Below are 17,492 nucleotides of genomic sequence, written 5' to 3'. Positions count from 1 at the left end.
AAATACACACAGAGAGATAGCATGATGTTGGTGTGCGACGGATTCAAATTAGAAGTGTTGTGCGTTGTGTCGGTGCTCCATTTACCTGGGTAAAGGCCACACACAGCATCACCAGCACACTGGCGCAGGACCAGAAGGAAACCCTCCACAGGTTGTCCTCCAGAAGGTTTCGGTCCCGCGCCTCAAAAGCCCGCAACACCGTCTGCATCTGCCGGCTGCGCTCCAAGCGTTTGTGCAGAGAATCCATGGACTCCTACGAAAAATATGGGGAAAGTTTGAGGGATTTAAAAAAAAAGCTGTGGCTGTAATGAGAGAGAGAAGTGGAAGTGAAAGACACAGAAGACTCAAAAGTACACAGAATTTTAAACCACTCTCGACACATGCTCTGTCAAATTAAGCAGACATGGTTATTTTCCTTGCTGGTTTTGATTAAGTGGTAAATCTCAGCATGTCAGCTGGCAAATCATAATGTTGGGTTATGTTATAGACCAAACCATCACTGTGGCTTGGTCTCACTGGTCTGACCCCCAGAGTAGCTCATGTTCCCAGCAAGTGTTAGCAGTTATGAGTCTTCTAGTAGATGTGTACCAGTTAAAAGTTAAGACTGACGTTATTTCCATAAAGTCAGCAGATCTCACAAGGAGACCAAAACCACAACTGCGTCTTTCAATACTTTCCCACTTCCCCATTCCGACTGTGGCACTCAGCCTCAAATTCAATTTGTTAGCTACTGTTCCTCCCGGGGAAGGGCTGCCCGCACGAGACCTGTCCATCACCATTGATGATACCGTGGTGACGCCAACTTGGACTGTGAGGAATCTGGGTGCAGATTCCTCCTCTACAACATCAGGAGGATTCGCCCCTTCCTCACTGAGGAGACGGCGCAGGTGCTCATCCAGGCTCTGGTCATCTCCCGCCTGGACTACTGCAACTCACTACTTGCCGGAGCCCCGGCGTCGGCCATCAGACCTCTGGAGCTTGTCCAGAAAGCTGCAGCACGTCTGGTGTTCAATCGCCCCAAGTTCTCCCACACAACTTCCCTTCTCCGTTCTCTACACTGGCTCCCTGTAAGAGCTCGCATCCAGTTTAAGACTCTGGTGCTAGCCTACAGGGCAGTGAAAGGAACAGCTCCTTCCTATCTCCAGGCCATGGTCAAGCCCTACACCCCCGCCCGACCACTTCGCTCTGCTGCCTCGGGGCGACTGGTTGCCCCGTCGCTCAGAGGTCCCTGCGGCCGATCCACCCGGTCACAGCTGCACTTATTGTATTCGTATTAGTTTGTTGCACTTATTGTATTCGTATTAGTTTGTAGCACTTATTGTATTCGTATTAGTTTGTTGCACTTATTGTCTTCGTAGTAATTTGCTTCTGCACTATACTTTTGCTCTGGTTTATGCTTTTAGATGCTATTTAAGAAAGGAGATGCACTTATGACTTCTGGTGACTAGTAGTTCTCTTGAATACCTATGTTGAATACACATTACATTACATTACATTACAGTCATTTAGCAGACGCTTTTATCCAAAGCGACTTACAATCAGTAGTATATTACATATCATTCACCCATTCACACACTGATGACAGGCTACCATGCAAGGTGCCACCATCAGACTCTAACTAACATTCATGCAACATCCAGTCCACACCGATGGCAAGCCTTCAGGAGCAACTTGGGGTTAAGTGTCTTGCCCAAGGACACATCGACTGCTGAAGCCGGGTATCGAACCACCGACCCTCTGATTGGAGAACTACCTTGCTCTCCACTACGCCACAGCCGCCCCACTTATTGTAAGTCGCTTTGGATAAAAGCGTCTGCCAAATGACTGTAATGTAGTGTAATGTAATCAATAAGTTCATAAAACAGCTGGTCACTGTATTTTTTAGCAAAAGTGACCAAAACAATATTAAACAGTGCCTTTGTTGGGGACCATTTTAAGGTGTGGATTAATATACTCTAGGGAGTATTTACCGCAACAGGACGGTGTATTTGGATTGACAAAATAAACTACAGTATGTATGTTCGTCCTAATGTAGGAACATTTCACCCAGTGCAACAACGAGGCTCACTGATGTTCCTTTAATAGTTTTTGTACAACAATGGAGCTCTATGGCAAACAGACAATATGTGTCTGTCGGATCAGTTGATTGTTGGTTTTGATCTTTTCATGGGATTTGCTGACAATAAGAAACATTCAGAATGATGCTAGCCTTATTATTTAAACAGCCAAGCTACTGAACAGTATTTGATATCTAAACCTGACAAAAAGCTGTATTCATACTGTTCATGACTGATTAAAACATGTTTGCAATCTGAACTGGGTTGCAACTACACAACAAACCTGTTACAACTATCTCCCCTCGTACTCAACGGATGTTGTGCAGACATTAGTTGTGTATATATGCCAACAATTGGGGTGTATTTAGAGGTCAAATGCAAAGTGAACTAGATTTCCTTTATAAATTAATTTCCAATCCCTAAACTACCATCTCACCCGAATGTCGTCCAGCTTGTACTCCAGAAGGCTCCCATCAGGCTCCACTAATCCCGGCCACTCTTCATCTCCGCCCACATCTCCTCCTTGACCCTCGATGATGATCTCAAAGAACACCATCTTCTCTGAGAAGCGACTGAAGCTGTTGTCAAAGCAGATTTCATAGTCTCCCTCCACCGTCGGCTCCACCCTGGAATAACAGGAAATGATGTCAAATATAGAGCAACAGATCAACCGTGCTAGCTCAGTAGAGCGAAATATGGATTCAGGCCAATGTAAAGAAGCACTAACACGTGGACTCCATCAGAGCGTCGAGACTCCATGATGAGCCGGATGCCTTCTGGAGAGATGATGGTAAAGTCTACATCCATACCAGCACCCGCGATCACCTGGATGTGCACAAACAAATACATACACACACTTAGCAACTAGATAATGATATTCAGAAGTCAACCTTTGTCTCTCTTTCTATCTTGAAGATCATTTTTTTGCAGTATGTCTTAATGAGACAGTGACAGTAGAGATACAGACAGAAAGTAATGTTTGTAAATAGAGACAGGAGAATGACATGAAGGCAAAGGTGCCCAGTTGGGATGGTACCAAACACAGTGCAGTTACATGGTCTGTGCCCTCTTAACCACTCGGCCACCAGGATCTGCGCCCCCCCCAAGACAAACATCTCCAAGTGAGATTACGAGTGCCTGTTAAGAGAGGTTGTATTGGCGTCATTTAGATTGAGACTCACCCATTAAACAAACACACTGGTTGGTAATAAAAATGAACATTAGAGGACGTGTTCCTGTGTTGGTAAGTGTTTTTTGAGTGATTTATATGGTTCTGGACAGAAGTAGAGCTGAAACAGGTAGTCAATCAGTTAAAAAATGCCCAAAATTCACTAATTTTAGAATCTCTAATGTGAATATTTGCTCATTTCCTTCGACGTCTGTCATAGGAAACTGATAATATCTTGGTTTTGGAATCATTTTTGGACAAAACAAGCAAACTGAAATAATTGATCTGGGTTCTGGAACATTATGATAAACATGTTTCAATATTTTACAACATTTAGCATGACTCATGGAGAAAATACTTAGCAGGTTAATGGATAATGGAAAGAATTGTTAGCTAAAACAGTAGACTGGAGATTTCACGGTGCACACAAAGGGCCTGTGGCAGCTGCCCCTACTAGTGGGCATCCTGTAAATAAAATACTATTTACTGACTTTAAGATCCAGCTATTGACCTTTGAATAACTAAATCAATTTCCTGATTGAATGTCAGACAACAGATATGGGGATTTGTCCTTCCTAGAATCAGAATCAGCTTTAATGTCCAAGTAAGTGTGAACACATACATTGAATTTTGACTTAGGTATTTTGATGCTCAATGTACATGCACAGAAATGGAGAGCTAAAACAGGGACAAACAAGATGAACAAGGTAAACATAGACACTTGACTAGATACTATATAGATAGATATATATAGATATATCTATAGATACAATGCAATCTGCAAAAGGTAAGTCAATAGTGCAATGGTGCTTATAATTATTCCTAGACCCCTCTTCTCTCTCAACACTGGTCTGGTAGCTGTTCTTGTGGACGAGGACCAGGACGAGGACCAGGACCAGGACCAGGACCAGGACCTCCCTTAGAGTACAACCTGCTTGGTGACCAGAGGCTAATAGGATCTGAAACGTTCATATTTGAACAGCCTATCATTTGCATCGTGACTCATTACAAACTTACTATGAGCAATGTGTGTATTATCTCATTTCCTGTACACTATTTTTTCAACACTGATCTTTTCTTAGAAGCAGGAGTGGTCTCTTTCAGGAAGTACACATTTCATTGCAATCTTGCAACCAAAAAAAAAAGGTGCTCTGAATGTTTTGATTTAACGTTGTGGATTGGTTTTTCTTCCCATAGTTTCTGGAAAATATGAGCTAGGTTGTTTGATTGATAGGCCACAATAACACAATATGAAGATAATGGAGAAATATGCACTACCACCAGACAACAGCTCCAGTTTATAGCTGGCTCATACAAAACATGCACAGCTTAGAGCATGCAAATACACTTCCTGCAAGTCAGCTAGCTGCAGGAATAGCCTCGAACATTGCATCATGTGTCTCTGCTGCAAGACTTTTGCAGTAGGCACGTTAATGTGAACACACTGATTGATTGTGCGTGCTGACCAGACACACAGTTACCTGATATTCGACCTCCATGGTGCCATTCTTTAATGCTGTTTGAAAGAAACACTCGGATCTTCCGGCTGGCAGCAGAAACGTGAACTCGCTGTCCAGGTTTTGTCCGAATCCGTCCGCAGTCCCTGAACACCACACGAGCACCAGAGCGAGGACGAGCAGGCGTCCACTGCACCCTTCTTTCCTCCGGAGAAGGTCCATGGTGGAGATGTGTCCAAGCACAGGACTATCTAAGTTCAGCCATCTCCTTCTCATCGCTCTTCCGCAGCAGAACTTTGCGGTGCTGTGATTGGACGGAGGCCCCAGGACGAGGGCAATGCTGTGGACCAATCAGAGGAGGAAGAGTAGCATAATTCTCCAATCACTGCAGGGTTGAGGGCTTCAATCTCAGAAACTACTACTGTGAGAGAGTGACAAACATCATGGTACCTCTTGATACAGGATTTATAGGTTGTAACTAATGGCTTTATTTAAAAGATCAATTAATAATTGACTAATATACTATTTTTAGATAAGTGTAACTTTTGGGTTGCCAGGTTGTGGAATAATCTCTCTTGTTGGTTTAGCAGACACATTTCATTGTGCAGTCTTTTGTGGTTAGGGAGCAGCAGTCCAAAAACTATATAACATGTTAAGTAAACTTTAATGACAATAATAACTTGAACATCTTATAGTGTGTGTCAAACAAGGGAAATCATGGTCGTTTGCTCTTTCCAAGGTCAAAAAAGAATTTACCCTGATAAGGACATAACCTTTATTGCTCCACAACGGCTCAGCAGGCTCAGGCTGTAACTATTATTATGAACATCATCTCCGTACCATTACTGCCATGTTTCTAATATTATATTGGGGCTCTTTTTGTGCACACTGTGACTGATACTGATCCAGCTTTGGGACGCCCCCAGAGCGTTATAGTGCTGAAGCTGGCCGATTGTGGGCTTGATCGCTTCCTGAACCTCTCCCATTATTAGGATCTCAGACCAGGTTGAGATTGAGAGGAGCAACAAAATGACCAGGCCTTCCTTCCCCTTCATTACTTGTTAAGCTTGACAGTTCCTTCTTGATTTACTTCCTAGATACACACTATGGGTGGATGCAAACACTAGTAAGAGTTAATAAGAGTTAATTTAACACTTTTAATTGTTGTTTTACTGTGTCGGACACATAATGTAGCCACTGTCGCACTCCATTTACTACGAATATTTTCACATATCGGAGCATACGCAGACACAGCTGCAAGTAATAAACTTAACAATGGGTAGGTTTGTCAGCTAGCAGGCATTGACAGCAACAGTAAATATTGTCAATGCTTGATAATTAGTACATCTAAAACAAAACCAAGCCATTACTCATTTTCCTAGCTGCAGCTGTGAAAAGGTTCCTGTCAGAAAATGAACGTTTGTTCAGTTTCTGAATAATGTCTTTAAATAACAACGCTGGGGATTTTTTGGTTGTGGTTGATGCAACATGACTGGCATGTGCTGATCATTGGTTTATGTTCCTGTAATCAGTAGAGTCCTGCTGAACAATGTGTTGAACAACCTACTTACTTTGGGTTAATCTGCATGTAGATGATACGGATAAGAACTCAAAGAGCTTCTCATTACTTAAGTTCCCTATTTGGGCCAGTTTTTTTTCCCCCTAGCTGTGTCCGAAATTTCTCCCTTGTTCAGTCATTTGCGATAACCTCAATAAAAGACAGTCACCATGACAGCAAAGCAGCTAAATGGAATTCAGCCATCATTTTAATTAATTTACCCCTATGAATTTACTTTGAGGTGTCATAATATTAATAATACTAACTAATAAGCATTATTATTATTATTATTATTATTATTATTATTATTATTATTATTAATTAATAATAATAGTAGTAGTAACAGTAGTATTACAACTATTATTATATTATTATTATTGTTGTTGTTGTTGATGTTGTTATCATGTGTCATCATTGGCCGTTCACACAGATATTTTGTCATCTACTGAATGTGTCGCAAGCACTTTATGTTTGATTTTTAGAATTTTTGAAGCCCCTATAAAACACTATGAGAGGGTGAGCGTAGTGCACCAAGTTAGAAAAAGAAATAGACTCCTAGACGATAGGTGTGACATTAGTAATAGCTTCTTATCATTCAGGTGATCCAAAGTCAGCCATGCCCTTTTATTGTCACTGCTGGTTCACTTTAATGGCATTCTGGGACGCTTAAATGTATTGAAATATTCCTAAATTTTGTTTGTTACACCTGTGCTGCAGCTTAGGTGACGTCCTTATCCCCATGGTGCTCAAGAAGCCTCATCGTTGCAGATTCAGCAATTTCTATAAGCAAAGAAAATAGCAGATTCACAACATGGGCAACAAAGAGTGAGGAGATGAAAAAAATGAAAAGTTACTATGAAAGTAATCAGAAGATGCTTTCTTTTTTTTCATAAATCTAAATTTTATTCTTAACTTAATGTATAACATATATAATAATTCACACAGTTACTTCATGGGTTCCACACATGTCCAGGTCCATCTATTTCCCTCAATAACTGCATTTAAAAAGCAACAACCACAGCGGCCGACCACGTCTGTAGATTTCCGTCTGTCCTCCCAGAGTCTTTATCTCCACTGAACACAGTGTGCGTATGTGTGTTTGTTTGTGTGTGTGTTTGTGTGCGTGTGTATGTGTCTGTGTGTTATAGTGCGTGGGTGGAAAGTGAGTCAAGGAGTATGTAGTGTAGTTCATGTGAAATGGACCCCTCCTACAACAAAGAAAAAAAGAACTGATTAAGTTTCTCACTCAACAAAGCTTGAATCATCTCTTTTAAATAAGTCAAATACTTTATTGGCTCTTTGTTATGCAGCAGAGAAATAAAAGAAAACATTTAATATCAACATCATACAGCACATGTGAAAAAGATATGTTCGATAAAGAGGCGGATATGAAAGTATTTATCCGAATACTTGGTTCTGAGGTATGTAAAGAAAAAGAATAAGAGGAAAAACAAAAGAGAAAGAAGAATATTCGATAACCAACATAGATTTGAGACATTTCTGCACTTCTCCTTAGCTGTCCACATACATGAGAAAGGAAGAATTACATTGGTGGACAAAGCAGGCAAAAGCACATTGTACTTCAAAACAGAAAACAAGTATCGATCAAATTACCCATGATAAGAAATATGAGTTGAAAAAGGAAGAATGAAAAGTGACGCAACTCTTGAACAAAACAGTGACCCTAAACATGAAAAAATAAAGTGTTGCCACATGAGGCCTTGCACTCGAGCTGTAGTTTGCTTCACACTCTCTAAACCTCTGCAACACATTAGTCATCTTCAATCACTGCAGGTTTGTCAGCAGGAATGAGAGACCCACAACTTACCCCAAAAAGAAAAAAAATGTAGCTCAAAACATCGCATTGTGAAGGCAAATATGTGAGAAAGCCTGACAGTGTGGGAAGACGCTTTGTGAATGCTCTACATCATTCAATTGCAAATAAATATGACTGTGTGGGTGATGTAGTGCAGGGCTGTGGTAGCAGCCGCGGGTCGCGGTCAAAAGTATACGGGTGTGAATTTGAAAACTTGACCCCGTTCAGCTCAGCCGCCCCATCCAACTCTACTGTTTCAAAGACATCAGACAAACAGACAAACAGAAAATGGCGACAGACAACCTAAAGTGCTCAACAGAACATGACACACAGTGAGTGAGAAACTGAAGAGTGAGAAAAGGAAGTGTCAGCTTAGGGACGATAACTATATTGGTGGGGAGTGTCCCGTGCACACTCACACTCACATGAACACAACTCTCTCTCTCTCTCTCTCTCTCTCTCTCTCTCTTTCTCTATGTCATCTTCATTTCCTCCTTGCATTTGCTTCAAAAGCATTATTACTGATAGTTGACAGCGGGCGAGCATACAAAAGAGGTGGAAAGATCTGTACTCGCGGTGCAGACGGAGGATTTTCTTCTTCTCAGAAGGTGAGACATTAGAGAAGTCATGATACACAGCAGTATATAAGAGCATGTTGGTAACGTTTATTTATTTTAATACATATTTTAAGAGTATTTTGGGCCTTTTATATCCCTAAGGAGTTTCAGAGGTGTGAAAACCCCCCTGTGCTGCTGGATGGCTGACTGAGCTGTGTACAAACATCTAGTGCACATTTAAATCCAAGGTAATCTCTTCCTAAACTAACTGTGAAATTCTTTTTTTTTTCATTTATTTGACATGTTGAAGCTGTCTGTTCTTGTGCGCTGGCAGTAGTAAAGGTATTAAGAAATCACTTTGTTTCCCAGAAGCTGGTGACTGGTTGCATCGCATTGGTTGCTTGAGGCCATGTCTTTATGTCTCATGTCTTCGTCTCAGTCTGTTTGTGCCTTTTGTTTTTTTGTAATCTCCTTTCTGTTCCCAGTTTCTTTGCTTTACCTAACCATAACCCTGTCTTTTTTCCTTCAATGCAGCATCAGGCCCTTTGACCTTTAGCCCTAACATCCCAGTTGGAGTGTGATCTGGTGGGATGGCAGAGGGTGGTGTGGTTACGTGTCCCGAGGTGTTTGTGGTGGACACACAAGCAAACTACATCTCCAATCCCAACGGGAAGGAATCGAGATGGGCTAGAGTAAGCCAAAAGTTTCTTCTGCTGCTGGTGGGACTCACCCTGTTGGGACTTTTTGTCGAGGGATGTTTCATCTACAGACTATACAAAAAAACGGAGGTGAGGCTGCATTTTAATGTGTGTTTGTGTGTGTGTGTGTGTGTGTGTGTGTGTGTGTGTGTGTGTGTGTGTGTGTGTGTGTGTGTGTGTGTGTGTGTGTGTGTGTGTGTGTGTGTGTGTGTGTGTGTGACAGGAGAAGCCTCTTTGTTTTGAACACATGGAAATTCCTTTTTCCGAAAGTTTCCCTATTTTCCCCTACGTCATAACCAGACACACATACTACAGCGGACACCTGAATGCTTAGTGCGTGGGCCATCATTTGCTCTTTTAGTTAGTGACAAATGTGTCAAATGGACTCTTTCTCTAGTTCTACTTCCCTTTCTTTTCTCTCTCAAGTGCAAACCCACAGTATAACTTCACTTTTCTCAGATAGTTTCATAATGTTGTTTCTTACACACCTGTCTCTATTATGTTGTTCACTTTTGCGTGTTATGTAATACAAAAACCCGTACAATGTCCAAAATGACACTCATCACTTTACCAGCCACTGGATTTCTCATTTCCTAATCAGAACGTTGGCATGTAACATTTTGCTACATTATTTAGTTTATATCACATTAAGGCTGAGGCCCTTCAAGTACCTTTATTACAGCATTACTGTAAATTACCAAATTAAATAAGATCAAAAAACAGTGGTCAAGTGAAACCACTAATAAAACTTTTTTATATAATTGGGGCTTCATTGTTTTTTTGTGTCAGATGACGATATGTCATTATTTTTGTGTACTTTTCTATTGGTTTCCCTGAAGCAGGACACTTCCTGTTCTTACATGCGGTTGAACTTTTGACATCTTCATTTCAAACACACACAGATTTCATTACTAACCCATGTGTTCATTCTGTAAGTCTCACCCTCTCTTTTAATTTCCTCTCCCGGCAGGAATTTTCCCTCTGTAAATATTCCCCTCTCTGCCAGAACCTGTCCCATCCCCAAACATCTGGCCAGCAGGTAAGTGTGGCCGTTTGAGTCAGGTCTTACACTGTTGCGCATCCAGATGTGTGTTGGCGTTTTCGAATTTCACACCTTTTTTTCTGTTTCAGGGTGACACCATGAGTCAAGTGGGACCTGAAGGTATGGAATTACTCTCCGTTTCCATTTTTGATTATGATGAGCCACACAATATTATGTCTGAATTAATCAGTGATAAAGTATATTTTTGAGAACTTACCAAACCTGTCATGTGAATTCCTGTGAAGCTTTTGCATTGATTGATTGTTTGGTGCGACCCCGCTTTCTTGAATAGAGTCCAATGACATTCCCAAGATGCTGGCAAACCTGGATCAAGTCCAACAGAGGCCCTTTGCTCAACTCATAGGTTAGAGCTCTCAAACCAGATTACTGAATATGACACCAATGATTCATTCAAATATCCCCCCTAATTCTCTTTTTTTCCCCACAACAACTCTTTTCCCTCTTCTATCTCATCTTAATCCCAGGCGCCGACAACCCTATAGGCTTGAACAACATCTTGCTGTGGGTAGATAAAGTTGGCGAAACCGTCACCCACAACATGGGCTACAAAGATGGCAAGTTGTTAGTGGAGAAGGACGGTTACTACTACCTCTACTCCAAATTGACAATAAATGCTTCAGAGGAGTGTTCTCTTATCCAGCACAAGATCATGAAAGTCACTAGAGCCTACGACAATTCTATAGAACTTATGAGATCAAAAAGGTTAGTCAGTGTCACCACTCTTTACTTACTTCCTCTGTAGTAGCACATGTGCTTACAACTGCTTACTCGGGTGCAACCGGCATGCAGCTTTGTCATCTGTTTATTTAAAAGCTGAAATCAATGCTGTCTTCATTAATGTTGCAATGAGTTTGCTTTTCTGACTTCTCCGACATCTTTCCTCCAGTGTCCGCTGCCCGAGTCATTCCAAGGCAAAGGCTTCAGGCGGGGAGGATCTGTGGAACAGTTTTCTGGCTGGGATCTTCCACCTGCAGAGTGGAGATGGAATTTTCGTCACATTGGAAAACAAAAACAAGATGCGTCCAGGACCTATTGACAATCTCATGGGAGCCTTTATGATATTACCAGGCAGTATTCTGCAATAACACCTCCGTCCCACAATGTGATCATATTCTGTACCTCTGTGTGTTTTGTAATTTACACCATTTGTTGTGGTGAATGATGTATATCTAACATATACAGTATATAACCTAAATTATACCATACTCAATTAATGTATTTGAGTTCCTTGTGAAAAAGCAACAAATGGTTGTGATATCATAAAAAAAAGTATCTGATATTCAGATTATATAATCCTACAATGTTGCATATTTTGTTGTGTGAATAAAATATGGTTTCTCATCAAACAAGTGTAAAGTGGCTTGAGCTGCTGATAAAGGCAAAATAAACATGTTTTAAATAGATGTTCTGTGGTAGATTAGGAAGAGATATCTTTGCTTCCCGTGTGATAAACAGTGCAAAACAAACAGAGGACTGTTTTTAAGCAGATTGGATTGCTTGAGAACACTGACACTAACCACATAACACAGTTGCAAATTTATAGATATATTTCATACACCAACACCTCTCTCACTGAGTTTGTGTGTGTGTGTGTGTGTGTGTGTGTGTGTGTGTGTGTGTGTGTGTGTGTGTGTGTGTGTGTGTGTGTGTGTGTGTGTGTGTGTGTGTGTGTGTGTGTGTGTGAGTGTGTGTCTGTGATGTGGTTGAGTAAGGCTGCACAGAGGAGAGGATGGAGGGGAAGAGTTGCTGAGGTGCAGAGGATGGTGTGGCTGACTCAGCTATTCTTGCAGTACAGGGGAAAGTTTTGCATACACTGCGACATGGTCTCAAATGTAAAAAAAAATAAAAAAATAAAAGGACATATGGAGGTACAGAGAAATTAAGTAAAGGAGAGTTTGGTAGCCAACAAGGGAATTCTGCCAGGGTATTTGTGTGGAAAAGGAAATGCAGAAAGCAAAGCGTAACAAACATAGGAAACCATAGAGACAGGTAGACAGACAGGTAGCCAAGTGAATGTCAGTTGAAAGACTGACCTCAGAAGCGGCTGAGATATTTGGGTCATTTCCTGCTCTGAAATGCAGATAAACACCTGTGTATCTGCGTGAAACAAACACAAAATGATACTCTTGCAGCTTGAGCATGGCCGCTTTGCATATAGAAAACACCTCATGTGGTGTTGGTTGTAATTCACCAAGAAACACACAAATACACTAACAAAGACAGCAAAGAATAAAGCCAGAATGTTAACATAGATGAAAACAATGCAGGACTTAAAATACTTTTTAAAAAACTTGTTATGTTTTATGCACTTTTACCTTGTCAATGCATCTTTTGTGGAGATTTCTTGTGAGCATACAAATATAATGTTTAAATTCAGCATTACTCACCAGAACACATTGGGATGCCCTTGAGGTCAAACACATGGGTTGAATACATTCGCCTCCTCATAAAGCATTTGAAAAGATGATTTTTTTTTAGGTATTTTTAATGATACATTGTTAACATCAATGTTTACTAGCTTTGTGTCTTCGTTGTGTGTTACTGGGTTTCCTGGTGCGTTATCACCACTCCTAGATTAGTTGAATAGTGGGAAACCATTGTTGGTTGTGAATCATCTCGTCACCTGTGTGCACGATACAAACAAAACAGGGACCCACTTATATATATAAAAACATATGGCACCTTAGCACTACTAGAGGTAAACCTTTAGCCTATTTAATGTGTCTAGGGCTAAACAGGAAGTAACACAACTGGTTGGCAAAAGTTGAAACAAAATGAAAGGATAAGGCAGCTGCAACACATACGGACTAAAAATAAGTAACACTCATGATTAAGTAATGATTAACAGAAATAAACAAACTAAAATGGAAGCAGGGGCGTCAGGATCTCTAAGGCTAAAATAATTAACAAAACTCCCACACCAACTGGACTACAGAAACCAGGGTAACCACATAGACCTGTACTCAGGGACAATCAAAACACAGGTTCGGCACTACAAACGCTCACAGTGACGGCGGCAGCAGCAGCAGCCAACAAACAGCTCAGAGGCCAGGAGAGAGAGAGAGGCCAGAAGAAGCACTGGATCAGGGGGTTTGATATCCTGCTCCACTGACGGACTGGTGACTCTCAGGTGTGGGTGCTCCAGACACTGAAAGGGGGCGTGGCAGACTTGAGAAACGGAGAGCCGGCACTCTTCCAAAAAAAGACGAGTAAAGACAGTGGGCATAACAACCAGAAATAACTCTGTTTGGCCATTTTGGGGCAGTGGAAACAACATGTGAGCAAAACAGTGACATATCAACACCCTTTAAGTTGATATGGAAAACTTGTTAGCAAATAGTTGCTAATTTACATATCTACTTGTTATAGAGCAGTATTATCAGTAAATTAGATTTTTATGTCAAAATTATGAATGTAATTAAAATATTCACTCTCTTGTATCTCTGTTTTGGTCTCTACCACCTCATGAAGGAAATATTTGTCTTTTTAGCTGCTAAATGCCCCACAATAATAATAATAATAATAATAATAATAATAATAATAATAATAACTTTATTTATGTTTACTATGTTTAGTAGCTAATAACTAACTGAGTCTGTTTGCTGTTTGATGCTGTGCAGGTAGTGTAGATTGGGGTTTTGGAGCTTTTTCACAGAAAATAGCCCAAAATTATGCCAAAGAGAGTGGTTAGAGCGAACCAGGGCATTAGCTTAAGGAGGAGATGAAACCTCCTATAACGCTCCGTAAAATTCAAGGGAGCTGCAGATTTGAGAAATTATTCTTTTTAGGTTCATCACTATGAACAACTCCTTCACATTGTCATTAAATACATGCATGGCATACATTGTTAATATAAGGATATTGATTGTAACCGCTTTAAGTAATGGATTTAACTACACCTTGAGCCACTGATGTGTAGCTCTGAGCACAATTAATGAATTGTACTTAGATAATTAGTTTTTTAGTTTGGGAATCAATATTTTTGATCAGTGATTTATCATAAAGAAAATAAATGGAGGAGAATGAGTAAACATTTTAAAAAGCACACTTAACACAGGCATACACTCTTCAGGAGTAATGATCTCATTTAACCAGCTGTAATTCTTTAAATTGCATTCTGCATTTCTTCTTAATTATTTAAGCATGCCTTCTGCTTCATGTGTGCTTTGACAAAATAAAAGCCAAAACTTATATCTCCTAATAGCAGGTAACTTTGTGTTTTCACTTGGTTTTATATCACACAAGAAGTGTATTCGTGTTTGTTTGCTGAGAGTTTTTTTTCCTAACCCACTCTGTTTGGTAAATAAACAGGAAGTGATGTCTATGCAGTTCCCGGTATGCACTGCGTAACAGCAGGGAACTTTCCGTTACATGTAAACTTTTCATATATTCCACTTGAAACTTTGTCTCAATCACTTTCACACTCGTCATTTTCGACTTTTCACACCAGAACGAACGCAGTGTTCACCATATCCACGTTTAATATGGAATACCATTAAATACATTCAACAATGTGTAGTTTGTCCATAGGACTTACATATCTTTCAAAACAAAACCCTTTTTTTTTTCAGTTCATTTGTCCACATATTAAAGATGTCTTAGTCACGATTTACAGAATGATCATTTTCATGGGACCTCGTTTCTGTAAAGTCATTTTACGTGCGGAGTGTTACTAATCATTGATACTCATCACTTGCCAGAAGCGTTTAAATTACTTCACCTTTTACTACACAAGATCTAAATGAGGCCCCTGAGGAACTTGTTGTGGGTTATAGAGCAGAATCATAATAACACATTTTTGTAAGACTCTACTTAATGCCCCACATCATTTATAAAATGAAAACAGAGCTTTGAAATCACATTTGACTCAGTTAGGCTGATTAAACTTGCAGTGTATTGCACATCAACATTAATGTAGTGATATCTTCATCAAAAAAATGTCCATAAATATATAGGTATATAAATAGTTCCATATTATCAAATAAATATATAATTTACAGAGTAACATACTGTATGCACATTTATACAGAATAAGCCGAGTGTCTAGTCTTTTCCACCTGCTGTTTGCATTATCATAAATGCAATTTCTCTTCAGATTCCACCTGAAAATCCGGCTGAGCTTCATCAACTTAGTTTGCATGAACTGTAGTCATAGCTTTGACTTGACTAAGAAAAACACAAACTGGTGTTGTTCTTAAGTTACGACCTGAAGGTCAACGGGCACATCTGCATCTTCATGCCAGCAGCGGTACTGCGTGTGCGCACATTAGCCCACCAGGAACATCCCGAGTCCTGAGCCGCTCAGCTCCAGTTTCCAGTCCTCCAGTCCCTCCTTCGGTACATACATCTGAGCCGCCAGCTCTTCCCCCTTCAGCTGGCTCACCGTCCAGCACTTTCTGCTCACAGGTGTTGAGTCTGCCAATTCTGGAAGCTGCACCTCGCAGGTGAGCTTATCGCCCAGATGGACCCTGAGGACGCCCGCTTTGCATATGTAGTTGCACGTGAGGTTGAGACTAATGTACATGAAGTAGGTCCCCGTCCGTTTGGCCTGCAGCGAATAATGCTCTGCATTAAACAAGAAGTTGCTTCCCACAGAACTCATATCAGCAAAGTCGACCGGTCTCAGGGGCATGGTGAAGTTCTTCAACTCGTCTGCAGGAGGAGACAAACACATCTCATTTAGATGATGTTTACAAAGTTCAAGAGCAGGCTGAATAGTTAGATTCATTTCCAGTGTTGCCTTGTCTTAAATGATTTGGCTCAGCTAAAAACATTATATGTCAATTTAATGTAATTTTAGTGATGCAAACGCAGGCTTTCTACATCTTAAAGCTTGGAAATGTCCCTATGTCTATGGAGAGGGAACATGTTTTACATTATGGCCTTAAGGGAGACATCATTATCATCTGATTATTATTCATTATTGTTTGTTTTTTTTTGCAAACTGCCCCCTAACAATTGTCACGTGGGTGCTTTTAATGTATAAAAGTAGACTTACTTGATGTGGCTCCCAGATGGACAAAATCCTGCGTCTGTTGAAAAAAATAGATTAAGATTAGATTAAAATGTGCAGAGGTCATGGGTCAAACGTTATAAAGGAGGGAATAAACAGGTACTTGTTCAAAATCTGAATAATACGAGTCACTTGTTTACCTTGAATGGGTGGCCAGGTGCGTCTCCTGTCAGCTCTGACGTTTCCAACACAAACGACGGTAGCTTGGACTCCAGTTTGGACCGCAGCTCCATCACAAGAATCAACCCTCCGGCGGTCGCAGCCGTCACCGCCACAAACAGAAAAATGATTGACACGACGAGAAAAACGTCCAGGCAGCTCCCACGACGGCGGACGCTCTTCTGGAGAGACTCTACGTCCATTTCTTTATCCTGGTGTCCCATCAATCAGCAGTAGAATGCCTGAGCTTCAGGGAGACTGTCCAGATATTGAATTGCAGCGAATAAAAAGGCTTTTGTTTGTAGGCTACAAGTCGTACAACTCCAGGTGATCGGCCGTTTCCCTCCTCCAAAGATAGTCCCCCTTGTTATCACACAGCCCAGTTAATGAGAATGTCACGTCTGTCAGCTCCATGATGGCTTTTTATAGTCCACTCTACTTTGCACAGAGTTTCAGACGCGGAGGGAAAAACGCGGAAGTCATGGATTTCCCTCTCGCAGTCTCACACAGCCCCTCCCTCCTTCGCTTCACGTAAGGTGAGAAAACGAGACGCACAGACTTTCCACGGCTCTCCCTCGGGTTGCGCAAGTGGAAAACGAAAGGGAGAGAAAATGCGCATCCTCCAGCCTCACCGGGCTTCATTCCGACGCAGTTCTCACTCCGCTTTGAAGCTCACACGGCTGGCAAAAAGTAGCACAATGGAGACAGTGAAAACGTTATGTGCACTTAGTTGCATTTTTATAACTTAAAGGAAAAATAAGCAGATGTGCATATGGAAAAGGCAGCTTTTTTTTTTTTTTTTTTTTTGTCAACTTAAAGTTAGAAAAATAAGCAGATGTGCACAATGGAGACAGTGAAAACGTTATTTGCAGTTGCATTTTTATATGGAAAAGAATATGGAAAAGGCAGCTTTTTTTTTTTTGTCAACTTAAAGTTAGAAAAATAA

General features: G+C 40.8%; 3 protein-coding genes across 3 annotated transcripts; 1 reads left to right on the top strand and 2 right to left on the bottom strand.

The window, feature by feature from the left end:
- Positions 1-43: 43 nt before the first annotated feature.
- tmed1b (transmembrane p24 trafficking protein 1b) lies at positions 44-4,961 on the bottom strand. Its single transcript, XM_054604924.1, has 4 exons — positions 4,707-4,961; positions 2,785-2,882; positions 2,494-2,683; positions 44-253 (listed from the first exon to the last, which is right to left on the bottom strand). Exons 1-4 carry the CDS (start codon positions 4,956-4,958, stop codon positions 44-46), a joined length of 750 nt encoding a protein of 249 aa, XP_054460899.1. The 5' UTR covers positions 4,959-4,961.
- A 3,616-nt stretch (positions 4,962-8,577) lies between these two features.
- Positions 8,578-11,714, top strand: LOC129096309 (tumor necrosis factor ligand superfamily member 14-like). Its single transcript, XM_054605065.1, has 8 exons — positions 8,578-8,664; positions 8,776-8,861; positions 9,148-9,401; positions 10,282-10,350; positions 10,443-10,473; positions 10,646-10,717; positions 10,839-11,076; positions 11,261-11,714. Exons 3-8 carry the CDS (start codon positions 9,204-9,206, stop codon positions 11,457-11,459), a joined length of 807 nt encoding a protein of 268 aa, XP_054461040.1. The 5' UTR covers positions 8,578-8,664; positions 8,776-8,861; positions 9,148-9,203; the 3' UTR covers positions 11,460-11,714.
- A 3,163-nt stretch (positions 11,715-14,877) lies between these two features.
- LOC129096370 (uncharacterized) lies at positions 14,878-16,977 on the bottom strand. The gene is made up of 3 exons (XM_054605137.1): positions 16,528-16,977; positions 16,373-16,406; positions 14,878-16,026 (listed from the first exon to the last, which is right to left on the bottom strand). Exons 1-3 carry the CDS (start codon positions 16,768-16,770, stop codon positions 15,641-15,643), a joined length of 663 nt encoding a protein of 220 aa, XP_054461112.1. The 5' UTR covers positions 16,771-16,977; the 3' UTR covers positions 14,878-15,640.
- Positions 16,978-17,492: the final 515 nt, after the last annotated feature.

This window comes from Anoplopoma fimbria, chromosome 9 (assembly GCF_027596085.1).
Source record: "Anoplopoma fimbria isolate UVic2021 breed Golden Eagle Sablefish chromosome 9, Afim_UVic_2022, whole genome shotgun sequence".
Taxonomy (NCBI): domain Eukaryota; kingdom Metazoa; phylum Chordata; class Actinopteri; order Perciformes; family Anoplopomatidae; genus Anoplopoma; species Anoplopoma fimbria.
The sequence above is the reverse complement of the archived record's forward strand: the minus strand, read 5'-3'. Positions and strand labels throughout refer to the sequence as shown.

Excerpts from the sequence above, each read along its gene's own strand:
- tmed1b (XM_054604924.1), bottom strand. The coding sequence starts at position 4,958 with ATGAGAAGGAGATGGCTGAACTTAGATAGTCCTGTGCTTGGACACATC. Across the intron at positions 2,883-4,706 it reads CCATGGAGGTCGAATATCAG|GTGATCGCGGGTGCTGGTAT; the intron begins GTAACTGTGTGT and ends GTGCACATCCAG. Across the intron at positions 2,684-2,784 it reads CGCTCTGATGGAGTCCACGT|GGTGGAGCCGACGGTGGAGG; the intron begins GTTAGTGCTTCT and ends CTGTTATTCCAG.
- LOC129096309 (XM_054605065.1), top strand. The coding sequence starts at position 9,204 with ATGGCAGAGGGTGGTGTGGTTACGTGTCCCGAGGTGTTTGTGGTGGAC. Across the intron at positions 10,351-10,442 it reads CCCAAACATCTGGCCAGCAG|GGTGACACCATGAGTCAAGT; the intron begins GTAAGTGTGGCC and ends TTTCTGTTTCAG. Across the intron at positions 10,474-10,645 it reads GAGTCAAGTGGGACCTGAAG|AGTCCAATGACATTCCCAAG; the intron begins GTATGGAATTAC and ends TTTCTTGAATAG.
- LOC129096370 (XM_054605137.1), bottom strand. The coding sequence starts at position 16,770 with ATGGGACACCAGGATAAAGAAATGGACGTAGAGTCTCTCCAGAAGAGC. Across the intron at positions 16,407-16,527 it reads CACCTGGCCACCCATTCAAG|ACGCAGGATTTTGTCCATCT; the intron begins GTAAACAAGTGA and ends TTTTTTCAACAG. Across the intron at positions 16,027-16,372 it reads CCATCTGGGAGCCACATCAA|ACGAGTTGAAGAACTTCACC; the intron begins GTAAGTCTACTT and ends CTCCTCCTGCAG.